The 19,971-nt window shown below is 31.4% G+C and overlaps 1 protein-coding gene across 1 annotated transcript in view; it reads right to left on the minus strand.

Annotated features, from left to right (window-relative positions):
* The window catches only part of LOC117181025, a 97,719-nt gene that overhangs the window by 44,268 nt on the left and 33,480 nt on the right, over window positions 1-19,971 (minus strand). Inside the window, exons 6-7 of the mRNA XM_033373594.1 lie at window positions 4,329-5,158; window positions 385-1,921 (exon numbers count right to left, since the gene is read on the minus strand). Of these exons, the coding sequence (XP_033229485.1) occupies window positions 385-1,921; window positions 4,329-5,158 (2,367 nt within the window). The remainder of the gene's footprint in view (window positions 1-384; window positions 1,922-4,328; window positions 5,159-19,971) is intronic.

Below are 19,971 nucleotides of genomic sequence, written 5' to 3' on the forward strand. Positions count from 1 at the left end.
AGGTTCATAAGGGAAGGCAAAGTGATATGAAAATGAGAAAAGGGAAATTTATGAGGAAAAAAGGGGGGAAGGTGAGGGAAGGGGGAATGAGGTAAAGGAAAATGAGGGAAGATAAAGTAGTGGGAAAAGAAGGAAAGAGGAAGTGATGGGGAACTAGGGGAAGTGGCAATGATGGGGAAAATAGGAAAGGTGAATTGAGGGAAGGGGAAGTGATTAGGAAATGTGGAGGGGAAATAATAGAGGGGAAACACTCAAGATTTGAACTTAACGTCTCAACAGGCCACAAAGTCCTTTTTGCAGCCGCACACATCGCCTACTTTAACCACTTTTTCAAACACATTTATACTAATCTCAACTTGATATAAGAATCTCAACTCAACTCACCGAAGGCAGAAGGCGGTTCCAAATCCCGAACAGAGAGACTCGAAGACGCCTGGGATGCACTGGACTCCGTGCTCTGGGTGCATCTCAACCTTCTCCTGAGCTTCGGCATATCAAACGGCAGGTCTCTCAAATCAACGCTGGTGGCACTTCCGGAAGTCGTAGCATCTTGCTGCATGAGCAACCTCCTCCTCCGAAGCTTCGGCATATCGAACGGCAAGTCCGACAACTCGGCCTCATTATCAACATTATTCAGATTGAGATTATCCAACTGCGGTTTCGGCACATGGAATCCAAAAGGTTTGCACTTGATTCCAGCCCTGGACTCTATCGAGATCCCACTATCCGATCCCTGGATTTCCGCATCACCCGACGATGACGACTGCAGCGCCAAATTGATGAGATTCTTGTTCTGCGGCACTCGTCGCTTCTTGAAAGACGTATCTGTCGGCGTTGTCGCATTTGTGTTTGTATTAACTGTAGTCAGATTCTCTGTAACTTCCTCGGGCGAGGCTTTCTGGGAATTGTTGTTGCGATTGTTGTCCGAAGTCTCAGAAGCCGGTTCCTGCGAGGATTTGTCAGAAATGGGCGAGAGGATATGAAGTTTGTTCGAGTGATGCGTGAGGAATCCGGAGAGAATTGGCTGCTGATGATGGTGATGATGATGGAAGCAGTTGGTAGTGCCACTGTCAGAACTGTGAGAACTCAAACTGGTGCTGTGATGACTCTCCGAACTCGAAGTGGACCTGTTTCCCTCACTTGTACTGCTTCTGAGTGACTCCATACTCCCACCGCTGCTACTCGTAGCCATACTTTCAGTGCTCGAGTATCCAGGTCTTCTTCTGTTGTTGCGTAGCTTGAAGTCCAGTAGACAGTGCTCCCTCCTAGGTTTGGGAACATCACCTTCCGCTTCATGCGGCCTTCCTTTGAACTCCATGATGGGTCTGCTCTCGCGGATCAGACTTCGTGGACGTTGTCTCTCCTCTCTGGGCCTGCCTTTGAATTCAAGAATCAGGTCCTTGTCAAAACGGCGCGCTTGGCATTCGGTGGATTCCGAAACGAAGCTCTTTGGTCGTCCCTTGATTTCAAGAATACTGCTCTCGCTACTCTGGGGAGAGTCCTTTGCTCTCAGGGACTTCACGGGCAGTCTCATGTCCTTTAGTCTTGGATGATCTGGCTGAGAAGGCAGATTGGGTGCACTACGTATATTAAGTAGCAAATTATCCCGGTTCCCGTGGAACTTTGCAGGCAAAGGCGCCGTGGACGGCGGCGATGGGTTGTAGCCTCGAGTTGGTAATCTTGGCGATCCAGTCTTTTCGTCACTCGAATTCATTTGGAGGGAATCAATTTCCTGGGAGAGGCTCGAGATATTGTCGGATTGCTGATGAAGCCGACTTGGGATCGGTTTTGGGCGCAGGATCACTACCTTTCGGCGATGATCCTTGGTTGTAGGAACTTGCTGTTGCAAGGCTTGCTGATGCTTGGACGATTCTGTTGACGAACTCGCTCTCGATAGTGGAGCGGTACTACTTGTTCGCATCTGAAATTGGAAACGGATGATCAGGGACTTCCTGGTAGGCAGAAAACCAAGAACATTCCAATAGCGTCATTGGGTCGTTTCTAGGACGTGCAGTGTCAGTCCAGTGGGCAAAAACTCATTAACGTCCTTGGAACGTTCCTAGGACGTCCAATGTCAGCATAGTGGTCACAAAAACATGAAAATCCTAAGGACGTACTTAGGTTGTTTCTAGGACATCCAATGTCAGACCCATGGGCACAAAAACATTAAAAATACCAAAAACGTCTTTGGGACGTTCATAAGACGTCCGATGACAGGTCAGTGGGCAGAAAAAAATAAAAATCCTAAAAACGTCCTTGAGACGTTCCTAGGATGCCTTAAAAATCCTAAAGATGTCCTAAAAATATCCTATAGATGCCTTACAAATTTCTAAATATGCCCGAAAAATGTCCTAAAAAGACCCAAAGATGTTCTAAATATGTCCGACACATGCCTTAAGAATTCCTTAAGTTGTCCTAAAGATGTTCTAAAGATGCCCTTAATATATCCTAAAAATGCCCTAAAAGACCGAAAATGTTCTAAATATGCCCTACAGACGCCTGAAAAAATTACTCAAGATGTCCTAAAAAGACCTAAATATGTCCTACAGGTGTCTTAAAAATTCCTAAAGATGCCCTAAAGATGTTCTAAGTATATCCTAAAATGTCCTAAAAAGACCTAAAGATGTCTTCGACATGCCCTAAAGATGTCCTAAAGATGCCCTAAAATGCCTAAGATGTCCTAAAAATGCCCTAGAAATTTCCAAAATGTATCCTAAAAATGTCCTAAAAAGACCTAAAGATTCCCTATAGATGCATTAAAAATTCATAGCGATGTACTAAAGATGCCCTAAATATATCATAAAAATGCCCTGAGAAGACCTAAAGATATCCTAAATATGTCCTAAATATGCCTTAAAAATTCCTAAATATGCCCTAAATATATCATAAAAATGTCCTGAAAAGACCTAAATATGTCCTAAAATTTTTCTAAAGATGCCTTAAATATACCATACAAATTTCGCAAAAAGAACTAAATATGTCCAAAATATATCCTACAGATGCCTTAAAAATCCTAAAGACCTAAATATGTCATACATATGCCTTTAAAAACGCCTAAAGATGCCCTAAAGATGCCCTGAATGTATCATAAAAATGTCCTAAAAGGACCTAAAGAGATCCTAAAAATGTTCTAAAGATGCCCTTAATATATCATAAAAATGTCCTAAAAAGACCTGAATATGTCCAGAATATGTCCTACAGACGCCTTAAAAATCCCAAAGACCCAAAGATGTCCTAAATATGTCCTACAGATGCCTTAAAAATCCTAAAGACCCAAATATGTCCCAAATATGTCCTAAATATGTCCTACTGATGCCTTAAAACTCCTGAAGACCCAAATATGTCCTAAATATGTCCTTCTGATGCCTTAAAAATCCTAAAGGCCCAAATATGTCCTAAATATGTCCTACTTATGCCTTGAAAATTTCTAAAAATGCCCTAGAAGTGTCCAAAATATATCCTAAAAATGTCCTAAAAGGACCTAAAGAGATCCTAAAAATGTTCTAAAAATGCCCTTAATATATCATAAAAATGTCCTAAAAGGACCTGAATATGTCCAGAATATGTCCTACAGATGCCTTAAAAATCCTAAAGACCCAAAGATGTCCTAAATATGTCCTACAGATGCCTTAAAAATCCTAAAGGCCCAAATATGTCCTAAATATGTCCTTCTGATGCCTTAAAAATCCTAAAGACCCAAATATGTCCTAAATATGTCCTTCTGATGCCTTAAAAATCCTAAAGGCCCAAATGTGTCCTAAATATGTCCTACTTATGCCTTGAAAATTTCTAAAAATGCCCTAGAAGTGTCCAAAATATATCCTAAAAATGTCCTAAATGGACCTAAAGAGATCCTAAAAATGTTCTAAAAATGCCCTTAATATATCATAAAAATGTCCTAAAAGGACCTGAATATGTCCAGAATATGTCCTACAGATGCCTTAAAAATCCTAAAGACCCAAAGATGTCCTAAATATGTCCTACAGATGCCTTAAAAATCCTAAAGGCCCAAATATGTCCTAAATATGTCCTTCTGATGCCTTAAAAATCCTAAAGACCCAAATATGTCCTAAATATGTCCTAGTGATGTCTTAAAAATCCTAAAGGCCCAAAGATGTCCTAAATATGTCCTACATATGCCTTGAAAATTTCTAAAAATACCCTAGAAGTGTCCAAAATATATCCTAAAAATGTCCTAAAAAGACAGAAGATGTCCTAAATATGCCTTACAGTTGCCTTAAAAATGTCCTAAATACATCTTAATGTCTCTAAGACACCTTAATATTTAGCCCACTAGGCTCCGTCTCAAAACTAATGAATTTACCAACCTGTGAATGTAGAATAGGATGATTGATCACCCGATCAAGGTCATCGAGATCATCATCCGATCTGCTGATTTTGCAATCGAACGCTGTCTCATAAAGGTGGCGCTGTCTTGCCATCTCTTCTTCTTCGTCTTCAACTTCCCCTTCCTCGTCGTCCTCGTCCTCAACGAGAATCGGCTGAGGATCAATCTTCCGCGGTTTGCGAAGCTTCCGGACCTTCTGCCGCGCAACCTGCGGCTTCTTCGTCTCTAGCTCATCATCTTCATTCGAAGGATTGCAAGTGCAGACGTTGGTCGCAGGGTCATTGCTCAGGAGCCGAGTTGATGGCATGAGAGACTTGTCCCACTCAGTGATGATGCTACCAGAGAGAATTTCGCTCCTCTGGATGGCATGCTCGCTTCCGGAAGTCGGACTAACTAGATCCTGGTTCTGGTTCTGATTCTGAGACTGACCTTGGACAGCGGAGGGAGATCCATTTCCATCACCAGTTACAGAATTTCGTTTGTGGAGACCTGGCGTCTTTGAGTGTTCTTCAGGAACATCGAGGCTCAGACTTTTACGATATTTGTTCTGCGGACGGGGTACATCTGGCACTTTGAAGAGATCGCCGTAGTAGTAGGGAGAGGGATGACGAACATGTGACGGCTCTGTTGGAGATTCAGGAACGTGAACTAATGCAACACAGTCGACTATCACACCGTCATTTGTTTTGTGTGTATCTTTTTCAAATTTCCCTTTAATTGAAGCTGTAAAGTTTTTCAAAGTTCGGGCTCTGTTGCTTGACAATCTTCCTATCTCGTCATCTTCACAGGACGACCCAGATGCTGAGGGATCTGCAACAAAAAATTAGGTATTTGCTAGTAAAGCAGACTTCACAGGGAATGACGCCCAGAAAACGCGAAGAAAGAGCATTCGCTCTTTCGTCGCGTTTTCTCCGCGTCATCCCCACTACTGCCTACTGCTCGAGCGATTGTTCGGTTCCGCTTTCCGTACCTTTAATTGAAGTGTTCTGTTTTAACGATCTCCGAATAGCATGAAATACTTTGGATTACGAATGGATTATTCGAGATTATAATGAGATTAAGAGTGGAATACTCTGATGTAGAAAGGGATTACAAATGGATTACTCCGAAATACAGGGACAACCCTGAATTGCTTGACTTAAAAGTGGATTAATCTAAATTAGAATTACATTACAGGTTAATTACGCCAGATAAAAAGGATATTACTCCGGAATACTTGGATTACTTCGAGATACTTGGATTAATCCCGAATACATGAATTACTTTAGGTTCCAATTGGAGAACTCCTGAATACTGGAATTACTCCGAATACCATTGATTAAATTGGATTACAAGTTTATTACTCCAGAATACTGGGATTGGTCCTAACAGTTATTTATTTGTCTGGATTGAAAGTGGATTACTGAGGAATAGTGAAATTACGCCAAATACCATTTATTACATTAGATTACAAGTGAATTACTACGGGATACTGATATTTCTACGAACAACATTTATTTCCTTTATTTTCACGCGGATTACTCCAGTTTAGAATGATATTATAAGTGGATTACTCTAAATTATAATTGCACTACAAGTGGGCTACGCCATATTAAAAGTGGATTACTTTGGATTACAAGTGAATTAGCCCGAATAAGATGAAATATTTTTAAGACGAAATACTAGGATTACTCCAAATAGCATGTGTTAACTTGGATTACAAGTGGATCACTCTAGATCATAATAAGATTGCAAGAGGATTATCCTGGGCAAGAAATGGATTACAAGTAGATTATTTGGGAAATCTGGGACAACTTCGAATTACTAGAATAACAAGTGGATTACTCTAGATTAGAATTGCATAACAGGTGGATTAAGCCAGATGCAAAACAGATTAATTTGAATTAAAAGCGGATTAATTTGTATTTAAAGTGGATTTAAAGGAAGACTAGGGCATAAAATATAGAATAATATTTATTTATTTGCATTAAAAGAGGATCACTCCGGTATATTGGATTACTCTGAAAAAATCTATTTTTTTGTATTACAAGTGGACAACTCCGGAATACTTGGATTACTCTTGAATATTGGAATATATAATATAGCATAACATCTATTTACTTAGATTACATTAGAGTACTTCAGAATATTAGGATTACTCCGAATAACATGAATTACTTTGGATTACGAAGGGATTACTCAAGATTATAGTGAGATGACGAGTGGATTATCCTGAATTAGAACTGGATTACAAATGGATTACTCTAGATAAGAATAGAATTACGGGTGGATTACTCCGGAGCACTAGGATTACTCTTGATTACAATAAGATTACAAGCGGATTATCTTAGACAATAACTGGATTAAAAGTGGATTGCTCCGAAAATTTGGGACAACTCTGAATTACTTCACTTGAAAGTAGATTACTCTGAATTAGAATTGCATTAAGGGTTGGATTAAGCCAGATAGAAAGTGGATTACTCCGAATTACTTTGATTACGGAATACTTGGGTTACTCCGGAATACTGAGATTATTCCAAACAACATATATTTTTTTGGATTACACCAGATTGGAATTAGATTACAAGTGCATTACTCTGGAATACTAAGATTGGTCCAAACCTTTATTTATTTAGCTGGATTGCAAGTGGATTACTCAGGAATACTGGAATTACTCCAAATATCATTTATTACATTAGATTGCAAGTAAATTACTCTGGGATACTACAAATTATAATTGCATTACAAGTGGGCTACGCCAGATAAAAATGGATTATGACAACATGAATTACTTTGGATTACAAGTGGATTACTCCAGAATACTTTCCATTACTCCAAATACCATTTATTACATTAGACCACTAGTGGGTTACTCGGGGTTGCTGGGATTACTTCGAACAACATTTATTTCTTTGGATTACAAGTGGATTACTCTAGACTAGAATCGCATTACAATAGTATATTTCGCCTGATCAAAAATGGATTACTTTGGATTACAAGTGAATTACTCCGAATACTGGAAAAACTTCAGAATTCTTGCTTTATATCAGAGAAGGGGATTACTTTAGATTACAACAGGATTACTCCAGATTACAATGGATTAATATTTCGAATAGAAAAAGCGATCCAGCGGATTTTCTGATTTGTTTCTCCTACGCCGGGAAGCCTCGTAAAGTCTCTAATTGAATTTGATCTCAAAAGTTTATCAAGGAACATAAAAACTAAGCGATTGAACTATGATAAAAATCTGAAATGACAGAGTGACTGAATAAAAAGATCAAACAGCAGTAAAATTTCCATAATAGTCTCTCTCACAAAGCGGGTTCCCCTCTGCTGGAATAGCGAAAGCATTTGGGTGAAAGGATGATAAAAGAGCTACTTAAATCTCACTTTATACAATATATCCCTGATATTGATAGATTCTTACATCAGCGTCAATACTAATTTTTTATTATTATTGTCCTATTAGGTTACGTCCCTTTCAGGGATATATTTTTTTCGGGTATAGATTTTTAGGGACAACTTCGGACTCGCATCCTTTACAGGGTGGCCGTTTTAAACGAAGAAAAAAAATTCCCGGTCATTTACCGGGTTCGCAAATTATTTTTCACGGTCAAAAAAATTATACAATCTCTAAATTAAAAAATCAATTTACTTTAAAAATTTGAAAATTATATTGTTTTTAACAATTTCCAGATAGAAACGTTATAAATTTACTGATTAAATTTTTTAAACTAAATACTTCTTAAATTTCAAATTAAATTTTTTATCTTAAGTAGTTTAAACATCCTTGAAAAACTTAAAATTTTTATTTAAAAATTTTAAAAAATCTGGAAGTTATTTTAAATTAATGCAACTTAAAAATTATTTTTGAAACTTTTTTAGAACTTCTAAATGTCTTTTGAAATTAATAGAATTTCTCCTACAAGTTCAATAAAATTCTGCAAATTTTTAAAAAATCTGTTTAAAACTTTCTAGATTCTTATTTAACAATTTAGGCAATCTTTTTAAATCTTTTTGAATATTCTTTTGAAATAATATTCCCAAATGAAAAAATATTTTAGATTTCCCCAGGAATCTTACGAAAATACTTTTATTCTTTTTAATCCTCTCACAATATTGTTAAATAGTCTTTTTTTTTAGTTTTTTTTTGTTGGTACAAACTTCGTTTAAATTATTTGAGATCATTTCAACTTTTAAATTAATTTTGAATCTTTTTAAAATTTGTAAATACCTCTTAAAATTTCTCAAATTTTTTCTACAAATAATGAGTGTTCAACTGCTACTTAAACACCAAAATTAAAAAATTTCGCTTACAAATTAAACTTTTTTTTAAAATAACAATCAAAATAATAACCTTCAAAGCACTTCGAAATTTTAACGATTCAAGGATTTCTATGTCAAACAATTCAGTTTCAAATTGTTTACTTTTAAATATTCGGTTTGAATTCATTCATTTAAAATAAACAGTCAAATATTGCTAAATATTAAATAATTATTCTTTTTCTTAATACAAAAATTTGAAATTACATGGATTAAAAATTGAATATTTTAGACTGAACCATTATTTTAAATTGAGTGAAAGCGTTCAATTAGAAAACACATATATTATTATGAAGTAATTTTTAAATTGAAAATAGTTTAAAAAGCTTCAATCGGATGTTTGCATTTTTTTCATCATTAAGACTTTCGAACTTAAAAAAATTTAGTTCTTAACGTTAAAGTCTGGACATTTTTCATTTTAAACAGATTTAGAATCGCTTTGAAGCATGAGTTGTTGTTCCCTTTCAAAAATAATTTATTCGAATTTATAGTTAATAAAATAAAATTTTTTTATCAAGAAGTTTCAAATTCAAACGCTTTTAATTATTTAAGTCTTTAAGACTGCTAAGTTAAAATTCTTTAAATTAAATATAATAATCTGAAGTGGAAAGTTTTGTAAGTAGAAGTTTTGCATATTACACATTGTAGCCTGAAGGATGTGATAATTGAAAAAGATAACAATTGAACTAATTATTTTTTAAACTTTTGAAAACCCGGTCATTTTGGTTCCACTTTTAAAATTTCCGATGAATTTGAATACAAAAAATTATTTTTTTAAATCTGAAATAAAAATGAAAATTTTTCGTTGGCAATTCAACTATTTTGTCGAAAAATCGTCTTTTTAGGTTCTAAATTCAAGTATCTTCATGGGAAATTTACTTCTTATTTAAAACTCATATTTTGATGTTGAAAATTAAAACCTTTTGTTTTCTTTTAAATAAAAATTCTACTATTTTCTTTTTAATTTGTCATTTTTATTTTAAAATTCATCCGAAAAAAATGTAACTGTTTTATAAATAATTCGTTGTTTTTTGGTTGAAAAATAATTTTCTGGGATAAAAATTCAATCTTTTTAGTTAAAAATTAATTTGGTTGAAAATATTACTATTTCTTTAAGTGTTTTTTTTCTCAAAAATTGATTTTAAAAATAAAAATTTAACTATTTCATGTATGGTTGAAATTTTTTGATTTCCAAAATTATCAAAAGAATAATCTCAAAGATTTTCAGGCTTTTTTTAGATTTTACGTGTCTTCCTACAAAATGCAGGAAAAAATCGAATCATGTAAAAAAATATTCAGAAATTTTGAAACAATTTCAAAAATAATTTCAAGTTGAAAAACTTCCAAACAATTAGAAATAAAATTCTATACCAAAATTTTGTTAAGATTCCTATGAAAATTAAAGATGGTTTTTATATTAGAAAATTAATTTTAATGAAAAATTCAAATAATTTTCAGAGATACTTGAAAAATTAAAAAAAAAAATTAAAAATACTTTAAAATTTGGAAAGATTCAAGCAAAATTTTAACAAAAATGTAGATTTTCGAAGATTTTAAAATACAATTTTGAAGCTCTTTAAGAATTTTTAAAGTTTGAAGATCATTTTTGTTTTGTTTGAAACATTAATTTTTACAGAATACTTTAAAAGAGTATTTTAAAAGAGTATAAAGAGAATTCGATTAAGTTCAAAAGATATTTAGAAGTTTTGAAGAGATTCAAAAATAATTAAAAATTTGGAATGATTCCAAAAAAATTTGTTAACTGAATGCATATTTTTGAAAATTTTATTGTTTTTATATAATTTGTTAAGCTTTTAAGCTAATAAAAAAAACACTTAGGATTCCTTTAAACATTTTAAATGATTTTTATTTTTAAAAAATAATTATAAAAGAATATTTAAAAAGATTTCAAAAGAAATTTTGATGTATAAATAAGAATTAAACAATGATTAATTTGTAGCAACTTAAAATAAAAAGAATTTGACTTCTAATTTAAAAATTGTTAATTAAAAAAGTTGTAATATTTCAAGTTTTAGTGCTTTTAACTGGAAATTTCTTAAGATGATATAATTTTGACATATTTTGAAATTAGTAGATTCATTCTTTAATTTAGAGCATTTAAAATTATAGTGTCGATTTTTTTAACCTTCGATCTGTAAAATTTCTAAAAGTTAAAATTTTTATATTTCGCAGTTTACCGTTTTAAATATTAAAATTGACGTGTTTATTTAAATAAAATGTTCATTCCGCAAGACTGCTCTGACCCAGGTCGCTGATCAATCTCTCTAGCAATCACCCCAGGCGAACAGGTTCACAAAGTCATCGTGTAAACCTCTCCACTCGAGCCCATTAGTATCCAAGGTCTTTTGTTTCAGGCTTAAGAAAATTTATGGAAATTTTGGATAATGCTTTGTGTTTAATGTATTGAGCCAAGAGGATAGAGAAAGGACTGAAGATAATGGGCACATTATGCTTTTTAAAGGCTCTCGGTTTCTGGCACCTTCTTGTAAGGGCGGGAAAGTGCCATAAACCACACAATCCTGATTCTGACAGGAAAGCCACCCGCAGTATATAGAGAGCAAAGAAAGTTTCCAGAAAAAAAATTAATCTATTCTATAGTCCGTGTTCTTTTTCCTGACACAAAAAAGTTTAAATAAAACCTCCAAGGATTTATAATAGAGATTTTACACATTGCTTCTGAAATCTTTTAACAGAAAAATAAATCTTAAATTTAATAAATCACAGGGCTGCAAAATATTTCAAAGATTTAAAAAATTTCAACAAATGTAAGGGATTTCGAAAATTTCGAAATATTTAAAAACTTTCAAAAAGCAGACTAGCATTTTATTCTTCGAATATTTTTTAAATGGAATATTTTATAAACGAAATAAAACAATTCAATTGTCAATATAAATTAAAAAATGATTATTTAATTATTTCAAACAAAAAAGATAAATTTTTATCAAAATACTACAAAGATGAACTTTCAACCAAATGGTCGAATTTCTAATAAAAAAAATCAACTTCAACCAAAAACACTTGAATTTTCAAAGCGAAAAGTAGAATTTTCAATAAATAGATGAAATCCTAAAAAACAATATAATAGTTGATATTTCAAATAGAGAATGCGTAATTTTGAACAAAACGATTACATTTTCAGGAAACTAGTTGAATCATAAATCAAAAAGATGAATTTTGAAAGCAAACTCAAAGTTTGAAAAAGAAATGAAATTTAAGTGAAATGATGAATCTTTATCTAGAATGGGTAAAGTTTTTGTTAAGAGATAAATTTTCAACGAATGATGTAATAAAAGATATTTCAACCAAAAAAAAAAAAAAGAATGTTCAACCAGAGTTAATTTTTTAGCTATATGATTAAATTTGCAGCTAATTTCTTGAATTTTCAACTAAAACAATTAATTTTTAACAAAAAAATACACAAAATTGCCATTTTTAAATTGAAAAAAATTGAATTTTCAATCAAATAGTCAAAATTTAAACCAAAGAGATGAACCTTTAACCATAAAACAAAATAATAATTTTTAACAGAGAAATGAATTTTCAATTGAAATTATGAATCTGTAGCAAAAAGAAAAAAAAATATTTTTTAACGAAGTGGTTCAACCTTCGGCTAAGTAGTTCAATTTCAAAAAAAAAAAAATGAATTTTGAACAAATTTTGTAATAGCAAATTAAAAAGTTAAACTTTTCAGTAGAAAAAATTAATTTCCAAAAAAAATTCAACAAAGTAGTCCAAATTTCGACCAAAGAGATGAAACTCCAACAAAAAAAAAACTAATTTTTTTAACAAAGAAAACGAATTCTCAACAAAAGAGATGAATTTTTAACTGAAATTATAAATCTTCGAAAGCAAAAAATATATTTTTGAAAAAAGTGGATCAACCTTAAACTAAAAAGACAAATTAAAAAAAAGGAAATTTTAGACCGAGAAATACTTTGGTTGAATTTTCAATGCCAAAATATAAATTCTCAAGAAAAAGTTGATTTTTTAATAAAATAGTTGAATTTTCAACCCGAAACGACGAATTTTCAATAAATCTGTAAAATTTTCATTAAAAAGGAACTTTTCATCAAAACTACTTAATTCTGAACCAAATAATAAAATTTTCGTTTTACGTAAGACTTTCATTTCACGATTTTTCAATCGGAAAGCGAATATCATTGATCAAATAAAAAAGATTGGAAAATATGAAAAACCTCGCACTCTCTGAAATAGAGAAAAATTAAATAGAGAGCGAAATCGAATGGTAATTCCTGAACAAAGAAGAGTATGCAATTATTAACAGATTTCGCGTTTGAATCTCTTTTAATCCGTTATAATCACTTCTGTTTAATTTTCCTTGACAATTAATATTTACCAACCCAAATTGTAATTTTGTAAGATTATGAGTGGAATGAAAAAATTTAGAAAATTTTAATTTATTATTCTCAGTGCAAAGTCTAATGTAATTTCAAAATGTTACGTATTTACGCTGAAAAAGTTACTAAATTTACTTGTGTACTATTTCGAATTTAAAAGAATTCAAAAGAATTTAAGGAAATTTATCACATTTCTGGTGAATTAGGAAAAAGTAAATTGAAAGTAATTCAAAAATATATAACATTCTTTGAATTCAAAAAGGTCGAAATGATTTTTGAAGATTTTCAAGAAATTCAAAAGAATTTGTTAATACGCTAAAGAATTAAGCCCAATTTTTCTTTCTTAAAAAAAAAAAAGATTTCAAGATAAATTATTAGGAATTGAGTGTGATGTCGGAATGAATTCAAGTAAATTGCAAACAATATTTTTAAATCTCTTTAAATCTTTGCCAACCTACGAAATCCCAAGCTTCTTGTAAATAAATTCTCTAAAATCCCGTAAAATTATGTATAAATCTGTTATATCCTCAAATTTTTGAAAATTTATTAAAATATGTAGAGGGCTTTCAAAATCTCTTTAAAAAATTGGTTTAGAAATTAATTATTTTGTTGCAAATGTAACTATTTTATTCGTCATTTTTTAAAATAAAAAATGCAAATATTGGGTTGAAATTTGAACTAATTTAATAAAAAATCATTTTTTGTTATTAACAAATCGTCATTTTGTTTGAAAAGTCAACTTTTTGATTTAAAATTTAACTATCTTGCTGAAACTCAGACTCTTTTTTGGTTGTGAATTCATTTTTCTTTAACTATTCCACTTTTTGTTCAAAATTGATTCTTTGTATTGAAAATTGATATTTTTTAGTTAAAAATTCCACTATTTGGCTAGAAATTCATCCTTCTTGAGTAAAAATCCAACTGTTTGGTTGGAAATTAATCTATTTTAGTTCACGATTAAATAAATATATGTTTATTTATAAATTTTTTATTTGAGGTAATTTTTTCGGTTTAACATTCACCATTTAAGAATAAATTGTCGGGTTGAAAATTAAACTGTTTTGTGGACAGTCCGTCTTTTTAGATTGAAAATTCAAGGATTTGGTATAAAATTTAACTGTTTGGTTAAAAATGAACTTTTTGTGTTGAAAATTCATATTATTATTTGGAAATTTAACTACTATGTTAAAAATTAAGCAATTTTTATGAAAATTTTTAGCTATCTCCTAGAAAATTAACGCTTTTATTGAAATTCAATATTTAAAAATTAAAATTCAACAGTTTTGTAGATTAATCGCCATTTTGTATTAAAATTTCAACAATTCTTTGAAAGTTGATGTATTTTGTAGAAAATTCATATTTATTCTTAGAACATTAATTTTTTGTTTGTGAGTTGACCTAATTTGACAAAAGCTAATTTTTTCAATTTTGGTTTTTTTTTGTTGAAACTTAACTTTTTATCTGAAAATTTATCTATTTCATTTTTAGTTCGAAATTTATCCCTTATGCGTTGAAAATTGAACTATTTCGTAAGAAATTCATGTATTTTGTAAAAAATTAGTCTTTTTGTTTAGAATATTAATCTTGTTTGTTAAAAATTTATCTTTTTAAGTTGAGGATTCTACTATTTGATTAAAAATTCGTCGAAATTATTTTAATTAAACTGTGTGAAAATTCAATTTTTGAAAATTAATTTTTAAACTGAAAATTCAACTATTTGTTTTAAAATGCATCTTTATTCGTTAAAAATCCATCATCTTCATTGCGGATTAAACTATTTTGTTAAAAATTCGGCTTTTCGTTTAATTCAACTAATTGAATATTCAACTTTTTTGTTAAAATTTACTTTTTTTAACTGAAAATTTAAGAATTATCATTTTTGGTTAAAAAAATATCCAGTTTAGTTGAAAATTGAACTATTTTATTTAAAATTCATCTTTATTTATTGAAAATTCATCATCTTGGTTGAAGGTTCAAGTATTTGGTTAAAGATTCTTTTTTTCGTTTAATTCAACTCATTGAAAATTCGTCTTTTCGTAGAAAATTCATCTTTCATTGCATCTGACTTCGAAACAAAAAAAATCTTTTTCGCTTGAAAGTTTGACTTTTAATTTTAAAAAATTGACTATTAATTTAAAAAAAAAAGAATTTTCGATAAAATACTTAAACTTTTAAACAAAGTCAAATTATTTTGTCGAAAACTCTTTTTTTTAAGTTCAACTAATAAATTATTAATGCAATTGTTTATCAACTTCTGGAATTAAAAGAGAGTATGGCAAAGAAAAGATATTGTAAATTTCAAAATTTCGGGGATATTGATTTCCGGAAGGTAATTAGATTTTCGAGGTATCGAGAATGATAGCGATTGGCAGAGTGCAGTTTAGGGCTGCCTTGAAATGCAATGAGAGGGTGCAGAGCAACCCCTAATGAATCTATTAGCTACGTTCAAGGGCTGTCCTAGACCTGGCGATCGCTACAGAAAACATGATCAGCCGTCGCGCCGCTCGTTTTGATTTTCGATTTATTGGAAATTTGCATTTCTATTGAGGAGCATTCAGTAGCTCATGTAACACGGCAGAACCTGCGACGCGAAAGCGAATCATGTTGCGTGTAGCGATCGCCAGATCCAGGACGTCCGTTCAACGTAGCTAAGTTGAACGGCCGTCCTGGATCTGGCAATCGCCGTGCATAAAATGATCCGCCTTCGCGTCGCTCGTTTTTATTTTCGATTTATTAAAAAATTTACGTCTTTTATTTTTTACTTTCACGTTTGGATATTCGAATTATTAATTATTTATTATTTTTTCAATTTATTTTCGTCTCTTTTGTAGAGCATTCAGTATTTCTTGTAAACATAACTGAACAAACGACCCTACGGCGGATTATGTTATTTGCAGCGATCGCCAGATCCAGGACGGCCGTTCAATGTACCTAAGTTTGACGGCTGTCCTGAATTTGGCGATCGCTGCAGTTAAGACAATCCGCCTGCAAGTCGTTTTTTTTTATTTTTGATTTATTGGAAATTTGCGTCTCTATTCAGGAGCAGTCTGCAGTTCGTGTAAACACGACGGAACGAACGACGCGACGGCGAATCATTCTGCCTGTAGCGATCGCCAGATCCAGGACGTAGTTGAGTTGAATGGCCGTCCTGGATCTGGCGATCGCTACAAATAACATGATGCGCCGTCGCGTCGCCCGTTTTGTCGTGTTTTCACGCAATACTGACTGCTACTCGATAGAGACGCGAATTTCCAATAAATCGAAAATATCTTCAATTCGACAGCATCCGCCTGCCTGAGTTGCCGCCAGTGAGATAACAAATCCGAGAAGTCCTCGACATGGAAAAATGTGATTCCGGCAAAAATAGAAATACCGAAGAATATTTATGAACCGCGTCCTTCTGACGAATTTAAAATTGAGACTCAAACCCTTCAAGCCTCTTTTTTCCCAATATCATGAATTTCTGTTTATTATTCTCCAAAAATGAATTCAAGCTTTTTAAAAAAGAAAAAAGGGGGCAATTCTCGATTTTGCGTGCTCTACTGGATTTTTTAAATTTAAGAAAAAAAGAAGATCAGGTAAAAACAGGGACAGACTATAATCCCTGCTATTTTCCTCCAGAGTGTAAAGACTCTCAATCTCGAGAGAATGAACGAGCTTATCGATAAAATTATGCAGGAGGACCAGAATGTATTCACTTCAAGAAAATTGATATCCCATAATAAAAAAACACGTTCTAGGGATGCTTCGAAGAATCTTTATTTCGCCAAAGATGCTCACATTTCATCATTTTCTGATTCTGGCCCTTGGAAGGGAGGATAAGATAAACTTGAAGAAGAAAGAAGAAGGAAGAGACAAGCGTAGACAGAAATATCGTGAAAGCTTTATAAAGGAACGAAGCTCGAAAAGCTCCGGGCACTTCACTGCTCTTTTTATTAGATATTGTCCTCGTAACATAACCGAGGGCCAACTATGGGATCTGGGTCGTGGATTGTATCGTGGAATAGAAAGGAATTTCAGGGCACCCCTAAAGGCATCACAATGATGCTACTGCGAAAGATCACCTTACAGTGGAAAATGAAAGACAATCTCGTTTATTGGACTCACTATACTAAGATACACGATTATTACCCGAAACCTGGAGAATCATGCTGGAAATGTCCAAAGATAAGGGTTGAATAGGGTAATCAACTTTAGATATCGTCTTCATTAGGGCCTTCCAAATTTAGAGCTAAAAAGTCGAATTTTCATCAAAAAAAGTTCAAAATTCCGACTTTACCGACTTCGAGAACATTCTACAACTGAAGTGGTTCATGTCCTTGATAAATTTTTATAATGTTCTCGGAGTGTACCGAAGACGTCACAAAATAACATCTCGCAATTGTGAGAGAAGAATTTGCGTAAACAGCTTCAAGGTTATTTATGATCACAATTAAGCATTTAGCGTAAACACTTTCAAGGCTATATTTTTAATTTTGAATTTTTTACTACGTCATATAGTTATGAGAAAAAAAGGATGATCTATATAGAATATATATTAAAATAAATAAAGGGATTCTTTAATTCAATCTCTAATCTATTTGGAAACAATAAATCGTCCCTTTTTTCACATACCCATAGAAAAAAAAACGGTTTTCAACCCAGAAAGATTTTTTAGTCGAGAAAAGATACAAATTCGACCAAATTGTGGAATTCCCAAGTTTAAAAAATTAATTTTCTACGAACTAGTATGATTTTTAATTGAAAAACATGAATTTTCAACAAAAGAGTTTATTAATATTTGAATTTCAGACTAATAAGTTAATAGCGTTTCACCAAAATGTTAAATTTTAATTACAAAGAATAAATAATTTTCTATAAAACAGTTTATTTTTCATTAACAAAATATGACTTTTTAACAACACAAAATTCATTTATGAACAAAAAATTGACTCTTCAACCAGAAGAGATTACATTTTGCCAGGAGGGATGGATTTTTAACAAAAAAGTACGAATTTTCAGTAGAAAAATTGAACCTTTAACAAAGTGTTTCAACTTTCAACCACGTATTTTAATTTCAATACACAAAGATGCATTTTCAACTAAAGGAATTTGCAACACAAAAAGATAAATTTTGAATCAAAGAGTTGAATTTTCAACCAAAAAAGATACATTTTCAACCAAAAATACCAAGAAGATTAGATTTCTAACAAAAGGACGAATTTAAAATAAAATTGGTTTCTTTACAGAGTAATTCAGCTTTCAACCAACTGGTTGAATTTTAATTTAAAAAAAGAATCACTTTTAACTATAATTATGAATTTTTAACTGAAATAGTTACATTTTCAATCAGGAAAATTCATTTTCCCCTAAAAAGATGAATTTTCAATCAAATAGTTGAATTTTCAGCTAAAAAATATAAATTTCGAACAAAGAACGGAATGATTAAATTTGCAAAAAAAAACTTAAGTTTCAACAAACAAGAACATCAAATTTTTCACAAAATAGTTAAATATTTAACCAGTGATTAATTTTTAACTAAAGTAATGAATCTTTAACTGAAATAATGGAATTCTTACAGAAAAAGATTAATAATATGAATTTTCAACAAAATTTTTTTTTACAGAGTTGTTTAATTATAACCAAGTTATTGAATTTTAATACAAAAAGGTGAATTTTCAACTAAAATTATAAATATTTAACTGGAATATTTGAATTTGTAGCCACGTAGATTTACCCCCCCCCCCCCCTCAAATGATGAACCTTTAACTAACAAAAAAAAGATACATTTTCAACACGAAACAGATTGATTAAATTATCTAACAAAAAATAATTTTCGAATAATTAGAAAAAAAGCCAATTTTCCACAAAATAGTTAAATTTTTTAACCAGTGATGAATTTTGAATGAAAATGATGAATCTTCAACTAAAATAATGGAATTTTTTACTAACAACATTAATGCTTAGCTAAAAATATGAATTTTCAACTAAAAATATTTATTTTTTAACAAAGAACGAATTTTCAACAAAATTAATTTGTTATAAAATTGTTTAATTTTCAAACACATCGTTGAATTTAAGTCCAAAAAGATACATTTTTAATTAAAAGCATTAATCTTCAATTTTTATAGTTGAATTTTCAACCAAGGCGATTAATTTTCCCACAGAAAGATAAATTTTCAAATAAAAATACAAATTTTTAACAAAAAGGTAATTATTAAATTTTCAAACGAAAAATTACGCTTAAAAAAATTACATCAAATTCTACACAAAATAGTAAATTTTTTAACCAATAATTAAATTTTAATTGAAATAATGAATCTTTAACTGAAATAATTAAATTTTTAATGAAATATATTAGTTTTCAATCAGGAAGATTAATTTTTCAGCAAAAAGACGAATTTTCAACCCTTTTTTTTTACAAAGTAGTTAAATTTTCAAACGAAAAATCGAATTTTTTCAACAGAATAGTTCAATTTCCAAGAAAAAGAGATGAATTCTTAACGAAAAACATAACAGTATAATTTTAGATAAAAAAAGCATTATTTTCCAACCGGAAAGGATTAAATTTCTAGAAAGAGATGAATTTTTCAATCCTAAAAGAATGTTTCAACATGAAATATTTAACTGTCCTGACAAAAAGTTAACAGCATTGTTAAATTTTCAAACGAAAATGCTGAATTTTCAACCAAACAGTTGAATTTTCAACAATATAATAAAATTTTCAATCATAAAAATGAATTCTCAACCAAAAATATAGTAATAGGCTTTTGAATTTAAAATACAGTGAAACTCTTCTATAGCGTTGATTTTGGGGCTGAGGGTGGGTGGGAACTAATTCATTATAGCCCGCTCCGCTTTTGTTTGTTTACGCCTGAGTGCTCGCAGCTCCTGTTACACCTACCTGCGGAGCGGCGTCAATTCTCGGAAGGGTTATAGAAGGGAGGGCTATTGAAGGTTTTC

Source organism: Belonocnema kinseyi, chromosome 10 (assembly GCF_010883055.1).
Source record: "Belonocnema kinseyi isolate 2016_QV_RU_SX_M_011 chromosome 10, B_treatae_v1, whole genome shotgun sequence".
In the NCBI taxonomy this organism is placed as follows: domain Eukaryota; kingdom Metazoa; phylum Arthropoda; class Insecta; order Hymenoptera; family Cynipidae; genus Belonocnema; species Belonocnema kinseyi.